This window comes from Talpa occidentalis, unplaced genomic scaffold (genome assembly GCF_014898055.3).
Source record: "Talpa occidentalis isolate TD23 unplaced genomic scaffold, MPIMG_talOcc4v2.1 talOcc4.7, whole genome shotgun sequence".
NCBI classification, from domain to species: domain Eukaryota; kingdom Metazoa; phylum Chordata; class Mammalia; order Eulipotyphla; family Talpidae; genus Talpa; species Talpa occidentalis.
The window spans coordinates 67,280,684-67,299,047 of NW_023605083.1; the positions used below are offsets into that span (position 1 = coordinate 67,280,684).

The following is an 18,364-nucleotide window of genomic DNA, read 5'->3' on the forward strand; positions in this document are numbered from 1 at the left end:
GGCCAGGGGTTAGGGGGGCAGAGAGCAAATCTAAGAGATGGAACTGCCACCAACATGGAGGAAATATCTGCACAGGGTCAACCGGGATGGGTGCTGAGCACATGGGAGGAAGCCATCATCATAATTCTCAGTGGGGGATGGCCTGGCAGGCTCAGCCTGTCTTTGCAAGCTCTAATTGAGGTATTTTCTGAAAACCTTCAGGAGGACAGGGTGAAAGAGGAAGAGAACGTCTTGCCGTGCAGAAGAGAGGGAGGAAAACACCTGTTGGCTAGGGACAGAAGAAGAGAGAAAGAGCAAGGAGCTCGCTCGGGTGCGGAATGAAGACAAATGGGCAGTGAGTTGCTGAGAATACATCCTTTCTCCAGAACACTTGCCTCTCCATCAGGGCCCCGCACAGGCCTGTCAGGCGGGAGAGGCGCTTTTGTGTGGTGCAGGCTGCGCTCCCGTTGCCATGACGATGGGGCCATAAGTCACGTCTTTGGCTGCTGCACAGAGCCGCTGTGATTTATGCCTGCCCGGCTGGGATTGTAAACTTTTTTTTTTAATGTTCAAAATCTGTCACAGCAAGGGAGGGGTGTCTCTGGCTCATTTTGGGGTAGTGGGTTGCTGTCAGTCTGGCCGCGATGCTCCTCCTGGCCCCGATGCTCCTCCTGGCCCCACAGTCCAGGAGCTGGAGCCTGCAGCCCACTCTGCAGACTCCATCCCAAGTCAGGGTTCCAAAAGCCTCAGGCTTGAGGTCAGGTCACAGCCTAGTCCTGAGCCCACTGCCTCTTCTCCCAGGGCTGTCTGGTGTAAGCCAGTGTTTCTCTCCATGCTTCACTTGCTAGCTTAAAAACCTGCTCTGCCACCAGCCTCTGGAGAACTGGAGTTCCAGAAGCATGTCATGGAAAGCATTGAAGTTGGAGAAATCATTACCTCCGAGCATCAGTTTTCTCATCTGTCCAGTGGGGCTGAGCAACTGCATGTAAGGTAGGGCTTCTCAGTCTTAGCACTACTGACATTTGGGAAAGGGTAATCTTTTACTGGAAGAGTTTTCTGTGCATTGGGGAATGTTTAGCAAAATCTCTGGCCTCTCCCTTTTATAGGCCAGTCGTACCTTTCCAAGGTGGCCACCAAAAATGTTCCCAGAGGTGGCCAAATGTCCTGTGGGTGGGGCAAAACCACCTCCATCAAAGCCCATTTTCCCCCAAGAGGAGGGAGGCTCTGGTACCTCAGCTTTCATGGGCAACTGAAGTCTTTTCCCTGAGACCCAGCCCTCTGGGGCAATGGACTTCTCTCTCCTGCTATGCCTTCCAGATGCTGTGTTCACTCTGCTGGGCTGGACACCCCTACAGATGACCTGTCCAACACCCAACATGCATGCAACCCCAGTGTGTGAATCAAGAAGTATGGCACACCTGCTTCTAGGCTGTTCCATTTCAAAGGAAATGGACCTTGCTGTTCATGGCAAGGCTGAAAGCAGCCTGGGGGCAGGGGTGGTGGCAGGAGGTGGCTGTAGAGTCACAGTATTTGGAGCCTATAGCAACTCTGCACCTAGGATGCCCTGCAGGTGCCTGGCATGGCTTAGTAGTGCTGACTGATGGGGATGGCTATGCACGTTCCCCCAAAACCATTCTCTCCCATATTCTTATGCCTTTTCTTGTTCATGTTATATTACCCCCATTTTTTCATATTGTGGTAAAATACAGATCAAAAAGCATTTACCATCTTGGCCATTTTTTTAAGATTTATTTATTTGTTTGTTTGTTTGTTTGTTTATACAAGCACTGGGTACAGTCAGAAGCATGGGAGGGAGAGAAAATTCACCAGAGCCAGAGCAGGGAACAGAACAGGCAGACCTGACGAAATGCACTGCTGAGGGGAGCAGGTCATTTTTAAGTATACAGTTCAGCGGCTGCAAGTACCTTCCTAATATGGGGAAGTACCTTCATCCTCTATCTCCAGAACTTTTGCATCTTACAAATCGCAGTCTGAAGCCATTAAACAATGACAGCCCACTGTCCCCTCCCCTCAGTCTTTGGCAAGCGCCATCCTCCTTTCTGTCTCCACAATTTCTGACTGTGTGCCTGATTCAAGTGGGTCCAATAGTATTTATCTTTTTGCAATTGGTTTATTTCATTTTAGTGTAATATCCTCAAGGTTCCTCCACGTCGAGCATGTGAGAGAATTAACGTCCCCTTTAAGGGTGATTATATTTCATCATAGGAATAGACCATATTCTGCTTCTCCATTCAGCCAGGGATGGCCACTTGAGTAGTTTGCACATTTTAGCTAATATGACTAATGGGGTTGGGCATCTCTCACTCCTTTCTCAAGCATCTTTGAGTCACACTCCAATGACTCAATCATCATACTCTTACTGAAAGCAAAGTCCTTAGAGGGAAAAGGGAAGAATACATAAATCCCAATCCCTTCTGAAAGGCAAGATTTAAATTGAGTCGAATGAGGGATTCCTGCTCTGGGTTAAAGTGTGGGCTAAATAATTACAACACTGTAATAGCCATTATGGACAATAATTTTGTGCCCCCTGCATCATGCATCAACCCACTGGACTCTCAACAGCAGTTCTATGAGGCAGGTACAGTTATTTCTGTTTGGCCAATGTGGGAATGGTGAGGGCAGAGATGGGAATTAGATCAGTGCATCTGGCTACTAAGTAACACCCTGCTGCTAAGCAGGGATCAGCCCTTTCTATCAAATCCTACACCCTCTTGACTAATAAGCCAATAGGAGAGTTCAGCAGCCTCTCTGCCAATGTGAGTGTGCCTTGAAAGAGTCTCCCTGGGCAACAAAAAACTCCTTCTCTGCTGTTTGGTTTAACCTGGGTAGCCTGAGTTCAGTGGACCCCCATAATGTTACTTGAAGTGGGCCCCAAGGAATGCTGTTCCTGAATCCCCCCTAGTTGTACAGCACTGGAGAGACTGTAGTGGGCAGTCACTGAAGATTCATGGCATACGTGAACATATTAACATCTTTGGGAAAGCCGCCATTAAGGAAATCAATGTAACAACTTCATTTATCATAGAATTTCTCTAACCTCTCAAATGAGGGGGGGGGCTCCTTTTTTACTTTGTTACATTAACTAACCACAAAATACTGGTTTTATTTAGTATACCACTCCGAGGCAATATGGATTTTTACAATGTAATACAATAAACACTAAACACTGTGAGGCAAGAAGTTCTGATGGGACTGCTAGATGATAAAGATATTTACATGTAAGGGGATTTGGTGGTAGGCAGACATAATGTGATGATTTATACTGAGAAATTTACTGGTCATATCAAGATATCCTTGTGATGTAGACCAATATAGTCAAATCAAATTGGGGCCATCAGTGTGTCCTGGGTCCTTTCTCTGAGCCATTCACTGTGTCCAGAGCAGGGACTACAAAGATGGCTAACATACAGACCTTGAGTTCCTGGGGTGCACAGTTTAGTTACCAGGTATGGGGGCTAGTTGCCACAGGTAACTGTAATGCAGGGCAATGTGCTGTTCTGTAATTAAGGAAGAATTATTCTAGTGGCACAAGTGAGGGGCTCTGATTCTGCTGAGTGGGAAGAGGGCATATTCCAGAAAGGTCTCTAAGAGGAAGTGACACTTCTGCCAGGCTGTGGGGGATGAAGAGTAGCTGGCCAGGCATGTAGGGGACTGGATGAGTATTTGGACATTTTGGAAAAAGAGACAACACTGACAAAGGCAAGGAGACAGCAGAGCGTAAGGCATTCTGAGGAAATGGCAGATGGGGACTTGGTGGGAAACATCATGACAGGTGGAATGGTGGCCACGGATGGGATGAGGCACTAACGTGCATAGGTAAAAAGGTTTGGATTCTTATTTGAGCTTGTGCAGGGTTGAGTGGGATGGGGTCTCTGGTATTAGCTGGAGGAGGTGTGGCCCAATCTGTAAAGACTGGGCCGACATACGCACGGAGACTGAAAGCATGAGACTCTTCAGGAGGATCTGAGCTGGGGTTTCAGGAAAGATGGAGAGCTGTGGCCACTTTAAGGATAATTTGAAAACAGAACAGAAAGACTTGGAGTTGAGGCCGAATCTCTTCCATTTGTTTTTTCACCTCCACACTGAGCTCACTGTGCCACCTGAGGCTAAGCTTCATAGCTGGCCTCAATGGGCTTCTGGACTGACTTCCCACTGGGTCAGTCAGTGGAGGCACCAGCAGCTCCAGGGAGGAGGCTGAGAGGGGTTGGGACATTTGTTCCCAGTTTCCTTCCTGCATCTATGTCTTGAATAAAGGTCACAGCTCCTGTCAGTCAGCACTTGCCATGACAGTTTCTCCATGTTCTGTTCTGGAAACTTTACCTTGACCGCTGACACTAGCTACAGGTACTGCAGATCCCTGCTGCTTTTCTAGCACTTGCCCCAATTTTGTGAATAGCTCTCTTTAAAAACTACTCCTAGCTTGAGGGTGCCATCTGTTTCCTGTTGGAACCCTCTTTAATAACTGGCTTCCACAGTTAGTGAGAAGAAAAGTAATGAAGCCTGCTACACAGATCACTTCATTGCCCACTGAAAATCCAAATCATCTTTATGACCAGACTCTGCACTGGGTGTGTGTGTGTGTGTGTGTTGTGTATGTTGGGTATAAGGAAGAATGCTACAGTCCAGCATCACTTAATGACAGGGCACATATTCTGAGAAATGTATCATCACGTGGTTGTGCTATGTGAACACCACATGGCACAACTACACAAACATAGACAGTAGAGCCAACCACCTATGCAGGTTACATGGTGTAATGTAACAGTCCTAGATGACCATGGTCCTAAACTGAAACTTTTAGTGATGTCTGCCTGTACTTTACTCGGCCCAATAAGTTAGACTAATGCAAACCAGGGGGTCTTAGCAGGTACTACTATTGCTCATTGGAACTGATCTGCATGATCACTGCCCCTGAGTGGCTGTTCATGTGATCTGGAGCCAGCCTGGTGAGGCAAAATGAGAAGGAGAATGTCAAAGGGAGCAATGTGAAGCCCTGGCAGGCAACACAGCAGGATGCTGTGACATCCCTGTGGGCACAGGGTAGATTCTATTATCTTAGTTCCACCCTTGAGATGGGAGGGGGTGAAAAACACACCTCAGAAGGTCACCTCCAGTGTGTGAGTTTATAATTGTTTAAAGATGCCTTTGGATCTCTAACTTTCAGTTCAAGGCCCCTGCAATGTGGGTGTTTTGTTTATAGTTTAAAATAGAGTGTTCCATTTTTAATACCTTACAAGTGACAATGATAGTGCCAGACAGTATCTAGAAGCACCTAGATGGAGGCCTCAACTCTGCCTCGAGCCAGAAATCTATTTCAGGAAACTTACTGAGACCAAGATGAGATTATCCAAATATGCCCCTGAGAGAACAGAGAGATGGATAAAAACAGATAGATGGAGTAAGACAGCTCCCTTTCTAATTCATCCTCAATATCTCCATCCACATGACTACCTTTGGCCTGCATGTCAGCAACCACAAGTCTCTCTTCATTTCACAGAGGAACACAATCATCAAGTCATCAGCTGCAAAACTAGAATGGCCTGTCAATGCCACCCAGTTGTGGTGTGGAAAGTGCCCGACTCTTTTTTGACAGCTCTACCTTGTACTGAGAGCAGGCACCCTGTGCCACTGTGGCACCCCCCAGCAGCATGTCCGGAGCCTCAGGAAGCTCCCTACAAATGTAGGCAGCCCGGCCATTTATCTGAGTCAGCAGAAGAGATGCCTAGATCTGCCAGATTTAGTCCGACCTCAAAGGTGGATGGGGAAACAGAAGCCTAAGGAGGATCTGAAGACATGGCTGGAAGTCCATGTTCACCTTATGATCCTTCTGTCACTTCCTGTGAATGTGCCTATTCCTTGGGACCCTGGTCTCTTAATTATAGGTGATTAATCTGGACGTGAGGTCCTCACCCATGCCAGGCCAGTAAGATTGCTATTTTTTTCAAACTGTAACCCAAGAAAGAGAAGCCTTCAGACATTGGTGGAAGAGCATGAAAGTCTTGGGAGCTCATAATTACCATGAGCCCTGCCGGGGTGGGGGGTGTGAGCATGGGGGGGACAGGGAAGTGGGCATGCATTAGGAGAGAAGGAAGCCATTGAGGGATGATGCAGAGAAGAAGGAGCTCTCTCAGGACATCCTTCCAACACACCTGTCATTAAACTAATATGGGACAGAGTTCTAAGCCTAGAAATCAAAAACATCTTGAGAAATAAGGAGCAACAGGGGCTTCCGTGTAGCCTATGGGAGAGGCTCAGATGATGTATGGAGGAAGTGTCTTGATTCAGAAGCTTTGTCTTCAAATTCCAACTCTCACCAGCTATATTGCAGAAGGGCTTCAGATCTGTGAAATGGGGAGATGAAAACAGCCTGGGCCCTAGAAGATGGCTGGAAGGTGCACACAGCAGAATGTGTAGAAGGCCTGGTCTTTCCAAACATCACTGATTGCTGTCAGCGGGAGTCAGGCTGAAACCCAGGCAAGCTGACTCCCAGCTCCATGTGCCTACCAAAATACCGGACATTCACAGCTCCCCCTCGTTTCTCTCTCTTTTTCATCTAAAGATCTACAGTCCCCTTTCAACATCAGAAGTCCCATTTGAAAAGTGTTTAACTTCTAATGCAGATATAACAAGTCGTTTCTCAGTTTCACTGTATCTGCAAAGCCTTCTATAATTCAACATCAAATATTTATTATTACATTTATTAAAGTTTTAATAATTTAGCATCTCCTGCATGTATGAGAGAAGCTTAGCTAACTGGCTCCCCTTTATTCAACCCGGGTCACTTCAATATTTATATTCCGAAGTCTCCATTTGCGTCTCATTTAGCAGAGGCTGTGTCGTGGGCCCTCTGCCTGGGCTGACAGGTGTGTGTGCTGCAGCCTCCCCAGTGGCAAAGACTAACAGAAATCTGGTGCTGAACGGTGTTTGAAGAGATTTACCGAGCCTGGGCAGAAACTCATCCTAATAGACTTCAATTTTATTATGATCGCTAAACTAAAATGGGGGGAATGTATATATGTCTCCAGGCTCACTGGCTGAGTGACAGGCAGCGAGGCTGGGAAGAGATTTGGGTGTAGCGATATCCATTCAATTCGGAGTACAGTGGGCCTTTATGGTGATGTTTCTCCCAGCGGTTTCAGTCCCATAAAGGAAGGGAGGGACAGGGAGGTACAGGACAAATTCTAACACTCAAATTCCAAGAAGTCAGCTATGAGGGCCAGACTCTGTCTTTCTTCACCTGGCCTCCTGCTTCCCCATTTAATATCTCCTTTTCTGTTAGCACGGAATGGCAGTCCATACACACACCATACACTGACTCGTCAACAAAAATTAAGGTAGAAAACCCAGTGAACCTATTCCTCCACTTTACAGAGATCCCTGCACCAATAACAACCGGACCGAGTTCTCACCAAGAGGCACAAGTTCAAATCCCGCTTCTGCCACTTACTACCCACAATGGTGGGCAAGTAAGTTAAACTTTCTGTGCCTCAGTTTCCTCATCTGCAAATCGTAACTGCATCCCCATTGGGTTGTGAGGAGTCAGAAATCATCCGTGTAAAATACATAGCGTGGGGCCTCCCCGGTGGCGCAGCGGTTGAGTGCTGGGCTGCAAGGCTGCCCGCAGACTCTGCAGCACCGGTTCGTTCCCCAGCCACCGGCGAGGGTCCCACACACACACACAAAAAATGCATAGCGTCTGACCCAAAGCAAATGCCTAACACATGTTAGCCTTTATTATCATGCCAGTGTTTACGACAGTGGGGCTGAGAGTTGAATGTGTCACCTCATTCAATTTTCAAAATACCCAAATAGATGCAGGATTTTAAGCTCCTGTATGTTTCTGCTGAGGATTTCACCTTAAGATGGATGACCTACATTTCCAGAACACACTGTCTGACTAGGGGTACAGCCTAGGCAAAGTCAGGTCCTGGGATCTGAAACATTCACACAGAAGTGGCTGCTGAGACCAGGAGTGATGACAACATGCTCAAGTTCTTCCAGAGACTCTGCTGACTCCGCCAGTCCAGGCGGGACCACTGAGGAAGGGAGGGGTGGGGGAGAAAGCCGCATGCATGTTCTTTCTCCTCTTCTCGCTGTCCCTCAGCCACGGGGCCCTTGGCATACACTCCATATACACTGAATGAAACAACACCCCTTTCAGGTGTGCCACTTGAAGACCTCATGTCTTGCCTATAGACAGAACATCTGCATTTTTAGATTTTTGTCCATCAGGCTTGTCTTGGTTTTTCTCTGGCGAACTATCCTACCTGCAGACTCAAGCATGCTGAAGGTCCCCCACTCTGGCTGTTTTCAGGGGTGGGGGAGTCAGTGACCCAGCTCTGACTAATTAGAGCATTTTTGTCCCTTTAGGCAAATATCCCCAAACAGGTCAAAGAGACCTTCATAGCCAAGAGACTGGGCATGGTCTCAGGGATCAGATGCTCAGGACTCAAATCCTGGTTCTGTGTCCTGGGGTGAGTTATAGAATCTCTCCATGCCTCAGTTTCTCATGCATTAAGTGGGGTAATAATAGGTGAAGATTAAATAAGCTCATTTTAGTAAGGCATGGGAACAGTGCCATAAGGATGAGCTACACTGCTGTTAGTCAGTGCCTCACCTTCCCTTTAAACCACTGGAAAGCACTCATCTCTATACCCCAGCAATGTTCAGCTGAGGTTTTAAGCCTGGAGTTTCTGGGGAGAATGTACGGCAAGAAAGTCAAACTGGGAACAACAGTGATGGTAGAAGAAAAACAGCAATCAGAGTACTGAGTCCCAACAATGCCCCACGTGTAAATCCCACTCTGCCAAAAGCCATCACCATCCCGGAGTTTTCAAATTCTTAAATCTGTCATTTTCTAAGTTAGGTAATATTTTCCTGGTTTTGCTACCTAGCACATTATCACTTAAACATTACTGGACATTGGAGTCACCCAGAGCACTTGTTAAGCCTGACTCTGGACCCACTCCAGAACATCTGATTCAGTGGGCCCAAGGAGATGCTTCAGTTTCCTTTGGTTGCTGTAAGAAATCTCCACAAACTAGGTTGATTACAAACAACCAGAAGCCGCAAACCAGTATCACCTGGTTAAATTAATGTGTTAGCAAGGCTGCTCTGCCCCATAGGGACTCTCAGGGAGGATCTGCCCTTTGCTACTTCCAGCTTCCAGTGGAGGCTGGCATTCCTTGGCTTGTGGGTGCACCATTTATATTTTTTAAAGATTTATTTATTTATTTATTTATTTATTTATTTATTTATTTATTTATTTAATATAAGAACTAGGCTACAGGTCAGAAGCATGGGAGGGTGAGAGAATTCACCAGAGACAGAGCAGGGAGCAGAACAGGCAGATGGAGCGAAGACACTGCTTAGGGGAGCAGGGGCGAGGCAGGAGAAGTCTGCTGCGCAGGTGTGGTTCTCCCTGGCTGGTCGGAAATCAAACCAATGTTGCAGATGCTGCGGACAGCCTCGCAGCGTGGCACTCGACCGCTATGCCACCGGGGAGGCCTCTAGTGGGTGGGCCATTTCAATTTCTAACTTTGTCCTCACATTGCCTTCTACTCTGTGTGTCAGATATCCCTTTGGCTCTTTCCTGTAATGACACAGGTTATTTTATGTGGGGCCCAACCAGATAATCCAGGATAATCAACCTATCTTATGACTTATGACTTAATCACATCTGTAAAGATCTATTTTATGGGCCTCCCTGGTGGTGCAGGCGGTTGAGTGCAGCACTGTGAAGCTGTCTGTAGCCTCTGCAGTGCCAGTTCTATCCCTGCTGGCCTTGGAGCAATCCACATGGCGTGGCAGACCTCTCCTGTCTTGCCCACTGCTCCCCTCAGCAGTGTATTTCAGTCAGTCTTCCTGCTCTGTTCCCCGCTCTGTCTCTGATGAATCCTCTCACCCTTCTGTGTGTCTGACCTGTACCTCAGTTCTTGTATAACTAAATAAATCTTTAAAAAAAAAAAAAAAAAAAGAAAAGAGAAAGCACATTTCTTAAAAAAAAAAAAAAATCCATCTTATAAATTCAGAAACACTGATAGATTCTAGGGTTTAGGAGCTCATATTTTAGGGGGTCATTATCAGTTTGCCCCAGATGAAGGCCACAAATCAGGTTTCTAACAAGTTTGCAGTTGATACCACTGGTCTAGGTACCACCCTTTCAGATGTAGTGCTAGCAGCTTCCTGCTAATATTTCACATCTTGAGTCCCAGGTCCTCTCTTCTCTGAGACCTTCCCTTTAACCCAGGAGAGTTTGATAAGCTTCTACTTCCTGTCTTCCTTGAGCTCTCTTTCTGTTCTCTTCAACTGTCACACAGCATGATGTCTTTTTGTTTGCAATTTGGTCTCATTCAATGCCTTGAGATTTTTGTCTTAACATTATAATATTTCTAATAGGGAGCCTGGCAGATAGTAGGTGTTCAGTATACTTTTTGCTTAGAATTGAAAGGCCAAAGGGACAAGAAACCATTCTTAATTCTATTTAGAACTAATTCAAAGTGAGTACTGTCACCAAATGAGCAATGCTAGCTTGCATTCTGATATCCCATTATTCTTTCATCACTGTGCAGGAATTAACAGTATTTCACCATTTCATTTTCATTGACTTGAGATCACAGAAAAATCACGGAGGGGATCCAAAAGCTGGCTCTGTGGATGGTTATTATTCCAACTATAATAGTTATTCTTGCATCTCTCTTATAAGAACCAGCTCTAGGTGACAGTGTGAGGAAGGCCCTGTGTGTAGCAATAAGGCTTGTTTGCCACGCTTCTTTCTCTACAAGCAGCTTTTATTTCATCTTGCAAGTCAGTCCTTGTTCCGTGTTCCTTGCTACACCACAAAATTCCTGAAAGCAGAGGTAGGCTTATGCATTGGGGTGCCCCTGTGGCACCTGGCACAGTGCCTGGCACACAGGAGGGGCCCAGCCAAGGTTTTCAGGATTGAAAGACTTTGATGTGCAATTTAACTAGAGCTGGCTCCTCCACCTTTGTAGCTGACATCATTAGTGTCTCAAATGTAATAAATCTCATTCCTAGCAACTTCCTGCTGGGACAGGCTGGAGAATGGGAGCCATCCAGGGAGAGTTCTCTTCTGTGGCCCTTTAATCCCTCTGACCTGAAAGTCTTCCCTCCCACCTTAGATGCCACAAAGCCCAATTCTACCCACAACTCAAAGTTACTTGCTAATGTTCTCTAGCCTACAAATGCTTTCCTAATTCCTTTGGTCACAATTTTTTTCTTTCTCTCCAGTCCCCCAAACCCTATGTGTAATATGTATGGAAAGATTTTCATATACTTAAAGCCACTAGACCTACCACACTGCATTAGACCTTATATATTTGTATTCTTTAATCCCATAACACTAAGTCACTATTGGTTTAAAGATGCATCGTAACTTGGATACAGCCTTTCAGCAAAAGAAAGACAAAAGAATTAAAAAGAGACCGAGAACAGAAATATGTTATACCATATTACAACAACAATGTAATATAGCATAATAATAACAAACATGATAACTAATGCCCTAGAGAATCTACCATGTTCATTGATGGTGTCTTACAATGAAGTATCACGTGATTCAACTCTCCACACTTCCCTGCATGGCCTCACCTGTGTCTTCTATCTCCATTATTGCCAAGGAGAGGAGGCAGAGTTACCAAAAAAAATGGAGTGAGAATGTGGGGGAGCTAGGATTTGAAAGCAGTCAGGTCAACTGAGTTCCACTGTCTAAGCCTTCAAAAATGTATAGCGGACCTCCCCGGTGGCGCAGTGGTTGAGCGCTGGGTTGCGAAGCTACCCGCAGCCTCTGCAGCACCAGTTCGATTCTCAGCTGCTCCCCAGCCACCGGAGGAGGGTCCCACATGGTGCGCAGACCTCTCCTGCCGCCTGCTGCTCCCCTCAGCAGTATACTTCGGTCCTTCTGCCTGCTCTGCTCCCCGCTCTGGCTCTGGTGAATTCTCTCACCCTCCTGCACTTGGTTGTATAAATAAGTAAATAAATCTTTTAAAAAAATGTATAGCACTTTATATGCACTTTATATTTAAATAAAATATAGCACACAAATCTTATCTGTACAGCTTGATGAATTTTTACACATAGAAAACACACACATCAGGGACTCAGACATTTCAGTTCCATACAAACTTTGTCTTGCTTCCCCTGAGTCACTGTTCCCTCTGTTACCCAAAGGTAATCCCCATCCTTTTCTCTAACATCATACAGGGATTACTTTGTGTTCTCTCTCTCTATAAACATATATATTCTTTTGTGTCTGGCTTCCATAATTCAATATTATATCTGTGAGTTTCATTGATGGTGATGTGTGTGGTGGCTATATTTACTAATTATTCAGCATTAATAGAATTTCATTGTTTTATTATTCCACTGCATATTTCTTTACCTTGTTGCTGTTGGTCATTTGTGCTTTCCTCCTAGCTTTTTGGCATACAAATGAGTGCTTCTGTTGGTATTCTTGAATACAGTATTTAGGGTGCCACATAGAAATGTATACAATATATACATGTTTCTGTTAGGTGATTCATTAGGAGTGAAATCAGTGGGTTACAGAATATGTAGATGTATAACGTTGGAAGATATGCAATGATCAGACTAACTTACGTTCCCACTCTATGGGTATGAGAGCTCCAGTTGTTCTATCTTCTTACCAACATTTGTTATCATCACTTGTTTTAAATTTAGCCACCCTTTGGGCCTCCTTGGTGACACCAGCGGTTGAACGCCGCACTGTGAAGCTGTTCGCAGCCTCTGCAGCGCGGGGTTCAATCCTGGCTGGCCGGCAAGAATCCCACATGGCGTGGCAACCTCGCCCATAGCTCCCCTCAGCAGTCTGTTTCGTCACTCTGCCTGTTCTGTTTCCTGCTCTGTCTCTGGTGAATCTGCTCACCCTTCTGTGCATCTGGCCTGTATACCAGCACTTGTATAAATAAAATAAATCCTTAAAAAAAATTAGCCACCCATGTGGGTAGAACCTCTAAGTTGGACTGCTAGGTTGTCCTCGCATGAGATTCCACACTTTCCTAATTATTTGTCATCGACTAAAAAACAAAAAGAAATCAACCAGCAAAGCACCTTCAAGTTTTCCTTCCTAATCCCACTCGAAGGCTCATCCTTTTCTTTCAAATTCTGTTCTTCCACACAGTCTCTCCTCTAACTGCTCTGTTATAATTCTATGGCATATTATTGGCTATCTATAATTATGATCTATTATTTATTAATTTCTAACATAACATCTAACTAAAATGTAGTAGTTCTTTAAACACCCGTGATATGCTTGCCTGGGCAATGCCATGTCAAACAAGGTTTATTAGTGCAGCTTGAGAAACTAAGCCTACAGAGCACAGATTCTTTAGAATGGTGATGATTACAACCCTTTATCCACTTGTGCAGTGAAACCAACAGGCATGTGTGAGATAAGATGAAGGTAAGCTTAAAAGGCTGTCTGCGATTGCTCCAAGCCACGGTGAAGGGATGCAGGCACGCCAAGCAGGATAATAATTTAGTGCCCTAATCAAACCAATATCCTTCAAACATCTGTACCATTTTTTGCTTCAAAAGAGAATCTTACTGGGTTGTGGAGAAAGGGTTTAAAAGGAAGAGCAATTGCTGCAGAATATCATCCTCTCTCCCATTCTGAGCAGCTGTGCTCTGGCCCTAACTTGGGGTAACCAGGCACAGCATTGTTAGTGGAATCAACTCACTATTACTGCATTATGCCCCTCGAAGGCCTCAGCCCTTTCAACTTATTCCAGGATTTTCCCAAGTACACGCAATCCTCTGCCTGAAATGCATTCTGAGTGCACTGCTCTCATTTTTTTTTTTTTTTTTTTTTACATTTCTGAAGATGTTTTTAACAGTTTCTGTAGATTGCTATTTTGGGCCCCTCCTTGGCTAACTTGCTATTTGGCATAATTCAGAGTGGAGCAGAAAAGGCAGCAGGGGCATATTGTAGATCTCTGTAGTTCTCAGGAGCGTGGCATGGCACAGCCTTCCCGACTCTGCCTTCCTCACCATCATCAGCTTCTACCTGAACTCTACTGTGGGGGGAATTCAGTTGATCTAAACTGCATGTAATATAACATTAAAGTATATTATGAATCCATGTGTACTTATATTATTAATCACTCTTGGGAGCTATTTCAATAAAACAGTTAAAACCTGGCTTCTGGAGCTGAGAGATCATGTTTTGCTGCTTGTTTTCATCACTTACTAATGAAGGGATCACTTGTTTCTGTTTTTTTTTTTTTTATTTGCAAAATGAAAATAATAATATCACCACTTGGGGTTGATGCAAGGATGTAATGAAATAATGTTAATAAAGTGTTTGGCACCTAGTAAATGATCAAGGGATAGGAGTTACTATTGTTACACTCTGAGAAAGCCACTGCTGTTATCCCCATTTTATAAACAGATAGAAATTTAGCAAGTTGAATCTGGTTAACATCACATAGCTAGCTTGTGGTAGAAATGGAATTCCAACCCCGACCTGCTATTCACCTCCAGTGCTACCATCAGCCAGCCTGACTTCTGCAGCTTCACTGAAATCATAAATTCAATGTCAAGAGCACAGGATTCTGAGGAAAGCTAATAGAAACTTTCACTTAGCTGATTTCACAAAAGATCATCATGTATCTTTGAGAATAGTCCTTCAGCCAGATGGTCTTTGCTCCATCTTTAAAATATGTAATGCACAGAAACCTTAAAAATGCTTTACTAATGTCTCTTCTACCTCAGTTCTACCAAAAATGGAAATAATGGTAATCTACTATGAATCAGTTTGTGTGTATAAAACCATCTTAGTTCTTAGTAATTACCACTCATTTCCTAAGTATAATGGCTTTCATAATCGATTCTTTTTTAAACTACCTCTTTTGCAAACTATCAAGAGCCTGAAAACTCACATTAAGTTCACGCTTCCATGAAGAGTTGAGAAAAGGTGATAATAAACAGATTGCAAAGCAGGAGAGTCACTTCCTAAAACAGTAGCCAATACGTGGGTAAATGCCATTTCCAAAAGTCAAATCAGAGTCCAGTTTTGGTAACATACACATTTCTAGACTCTTTTCCCTAATCAAAATGGGGAGGGGCGGGCAGAAAACTCCAGAATACTGGTAGGTTCAGTTCTAAGACCATTGGTTTAATTAAATCAATAAACATTTAGTAGATGTCCAATATATACTGGGAACAGGGGATTAAAAAGCTAAATAAGTTATTTGCTTTGACCTTGAGAGACTTCCCACATAATGGGACAGAACAATAAGGAAGCACCTGATTAAAATATAGTAGAGCAAGTCCATAATGAAGTTATCCACCAAGTGAAAAAGGTGTAAAGCAAGACACAGCTCCATTCATTCATGAGTAAAGAAGACATACATTTGACTTGGACCTTGCCACCAAGGACTAGCCTGGAGTCTGTTTCCGGTACCAGACTCACAACAGAAAGCATCTCATTCTCTAGTTGTTCACCTTCACGACTATCTCATATCCTATTAAGTAACGGTTTTCAATAGATCATCTCATTAATGACCCCAGGATGAACCAGATGAAGTGTTAATCTCTCTCACATTTCATAAAAACCCCAAAGGAGAGTAATGATGCAGGAATATAAAGTCTTGAAGCCCTCCAAGGGAACACAGATTTACAAGTATGGATCTGGGAGTATGTGAGAATGCTCTCTACCCCAGCTACTAGGCAGCCGGCCCCCTCCATCTGGAGATACTTCTTGTGAACCTGAAACAGAAGTGCTTCCAGGGCTCCAAGAATTCCCTGCTATAGGATGCTGGAGGCGGCTTCCCTACCTGACATCTGCAGGGTCTTCCGTGACGAGCACATCGGTCTTGCAGCTGGCCAGGGGGTTGATGGACAGCTCCACAGGCGGAACCACAAAGCTTTTGCTGACAGGAAGCCACAGTCCTTGGCCCAAGCTGAAAGTAGACCTGCAATGTAAGAGTTTCCATTGGGGAACTCTCTGGGAAGCAGAGAGAAAACAAAGGGGCCCCTCCTCCCAAGCTAGCAGGGACTCTTTCTCCCGCCCCCACCCCACTGAGCCCCTGCATCTCCCAGGCACAGCTCTGGCCAACTTGCCCCAGACTCGGATAACCATTTCTTAAACCTGTTAGTGGTTTACCCCATACATGGCTTTGTGTTGCTGGCTTTCTTTTCTGGCCTATAGTTTCTGGCTCCACAAACAGAGTGGACTCTGTGAGGACAGGAGCTATTTCACTTCTGCTTTCTCAAGCAGTCCTGCTATCCAGCAAGGTGCCAGAAGTGACTGCTAAGTCAGTAGGGACGTCTGCACAAATGTGGAGAGTGTGGACTCGGAATCAATGAGAATGAAAATCTGATTCCAGTTCTGCTACTTAGTTGGCTGTATGACTTTATCAGCAGAAGTTTTGAAGAGCCACACAAGAGTTCAAGGAGGTGGCAGGAAGAAAATCTATGAGTATAAAATATCTTTAAACTGGTTGCTTAGATAATCATCCAGGTCTCCTCTAGCTCACGTATGTGAGTCCATAAGTCTAGATGACAGACAAAGGGAAACGACCTTCCTGTTGCCACCTGGGCCGTGAGCATACACCCAGGCCCATAAGACTTCCTTGGAACCTATTGTGGCACAAAGGTTCACAGACTTGATTAACTGGTGGATGGTAAATGCCTGTGCCCCCCACTCCAACTCATCACCCTCCCAGCATCATCCCCAACACAATTGTCAATTCACCTGAGAATCTTTTCAGGGGCTTGCTCCCCTGTCACCAGGTCATAGCCCCTCTCAAGTGTCGTGTAAGGCCATGGTCTGTGGGAAGAACAGAGGGAGGGAGAGAAAAAGGGATAAGACATGATATTAGTTGGTAGTTGCTAGATCCACAGGTGGACGCTTAAGAGCAGCTTTACAGACAACTAAATTTTATAGTAGTAATTGTTGAATAAGACTACTTCTATTGCAAAATAAGCCATCTCATAGAAGGGTTCAGCACTTTTAAGTCCCCTTGTTCATTTTGGGGTTTATGGACAAAAACCTGATTCTCTTTCTTTATTTGTCTATTGATCCCCATGGCGTGAGAGGGAGAGTTAAACTTTAGCCTTTATTCTCCAAAAGATTCATCAATCATGTGCCTTTAATACAAAAAATGTGATTCCTGGGGAAAGAGGATTTGCTTTCCAGGGGGTTTTGCAGGAACCCAACCATTGCAGAGAAAGAGCCCTAATTGTGGAACAGTTTTGAGGAGCATCCTCCACTGTCCCAGTCCCCAGGCCCTTTGCCACTCACCCTTCACTCTGTCCCCAGTCACTGCGCACACACAGGTGTCTGTGAACTGGGTCAGGGGCGTAACCTTCATGGCAGCTGCACTCTCCTGTCAGAAAAAAAAGAAAAGAATCTTGTGAAATGCTGCCTGCCCACAGGGGCTTCTCCCTTGGTTTGATTTTCTTAGAAAGCAAAGTGAGATACACAGTTTTAGAAAAGGTCCACAGGAAGGAGGTGTTCTGGTCTGCTGTCACTGTGGTTTATCATTTATTCACCTGCTCATTCACTCACTTATTGAGTGAGTCCAGACACTCTCTGCCAGCTTCTCTGTTCCGCCCTGAAATGCAGAGATAAAAGGTGCAACCTGGGTGCTGGAGGCACTCATGGCTGAATAGGGAGAGAGGAAGTGACCTGGTAGCTGCCAATTGTTAAGTTATGAGAAGTACCTCTCTGCACTGAAAGTGCAATCAGAAAAACGAGTAGTCTCCACCTGAGTGAACATGTCACATTTATCCATAAGTCCTAAATCAATTGCCACCTCCTCTAAGGTAACTCTGATATCCCCTTTTGGAAAAATTGTTTTCCTCTATCATTTCCAGATTTTATTTGTTTTGTTGGTGTGGCTGTGTGTTTCAGCTGTGTTCCTCTCCTTTTCTCCATTCACTTCCTTTTATCTCTCGTTACCATCCCAACCATCCACCCTTCCTTCCTTCCTTCCTTCCATGTATCTGTCCACCCACCTCTGTATACATGCATCATTCTCATCTGGCCATGTCTTACACTGGTTGCATGGTGCTTGCTAACATTTCACACTGCCTTATATGTTCTCCAGTTGGCTAAGCTCATTTGGGTGCTGAGCACATATCTTATTTCCTCATTTATCTTCACAGTTCAGAATCCTGGAAAGATGGTCAGAAGCTCTCTGTCCTAGGCCCTTGCTACTATCAGCCCTGCTCAGCTGACTACCCCTTAAGGTTGAGGAATACGTGTTTGATTCAGTTAGGTACTGGTTTCTCTAAGGTGTATTTGTGGAATGTTCTGAGATGGTTTACCAAAAATGAAGTCAATGAAAAAAGAAATGATTGGAAAGTTGCCATTTGTGAG

At 44.9% G+C, this 18,364-nt stretch overlaps 1 protein-coding gene across 3 annotated transcripts in view; it reads right to left on the bottom strand.

The window, feature by feature from the left end:
* The window catches only part of ASTN2 (astrotactin 2), an 834,050-nt gene that overhangs the window by 432,622 nt on the left and 383,064 nt on the right, over positions 1 to 18,364 (bottom strand). For 2 of the 3 annotated variants that reach the window (XM_054689531.1, XM_037494593.2), the window contains 3 exons: positions 17,285 to 17,369; positions 16,736 to 16,810; positions 15,816 to 15,953 (listed from right to left, as the gene is read on the bottom strand). In XM_054689531.1, the coding sequence (XP_054545506.1) occupies positions 15,816 to 15,953; positions 16,736 to 16,810; positions 17,285 to 17,369 (298 nt within the window). The remainder of the gene's footprint in view (positions 1 to 15,815; positions 15,954 to 16,735; positions 16,811 to 17,284; positions 17,370 to 18,364) is intronic. The other variant, XM_054689530.1, reaches the window with a different exon arrangement.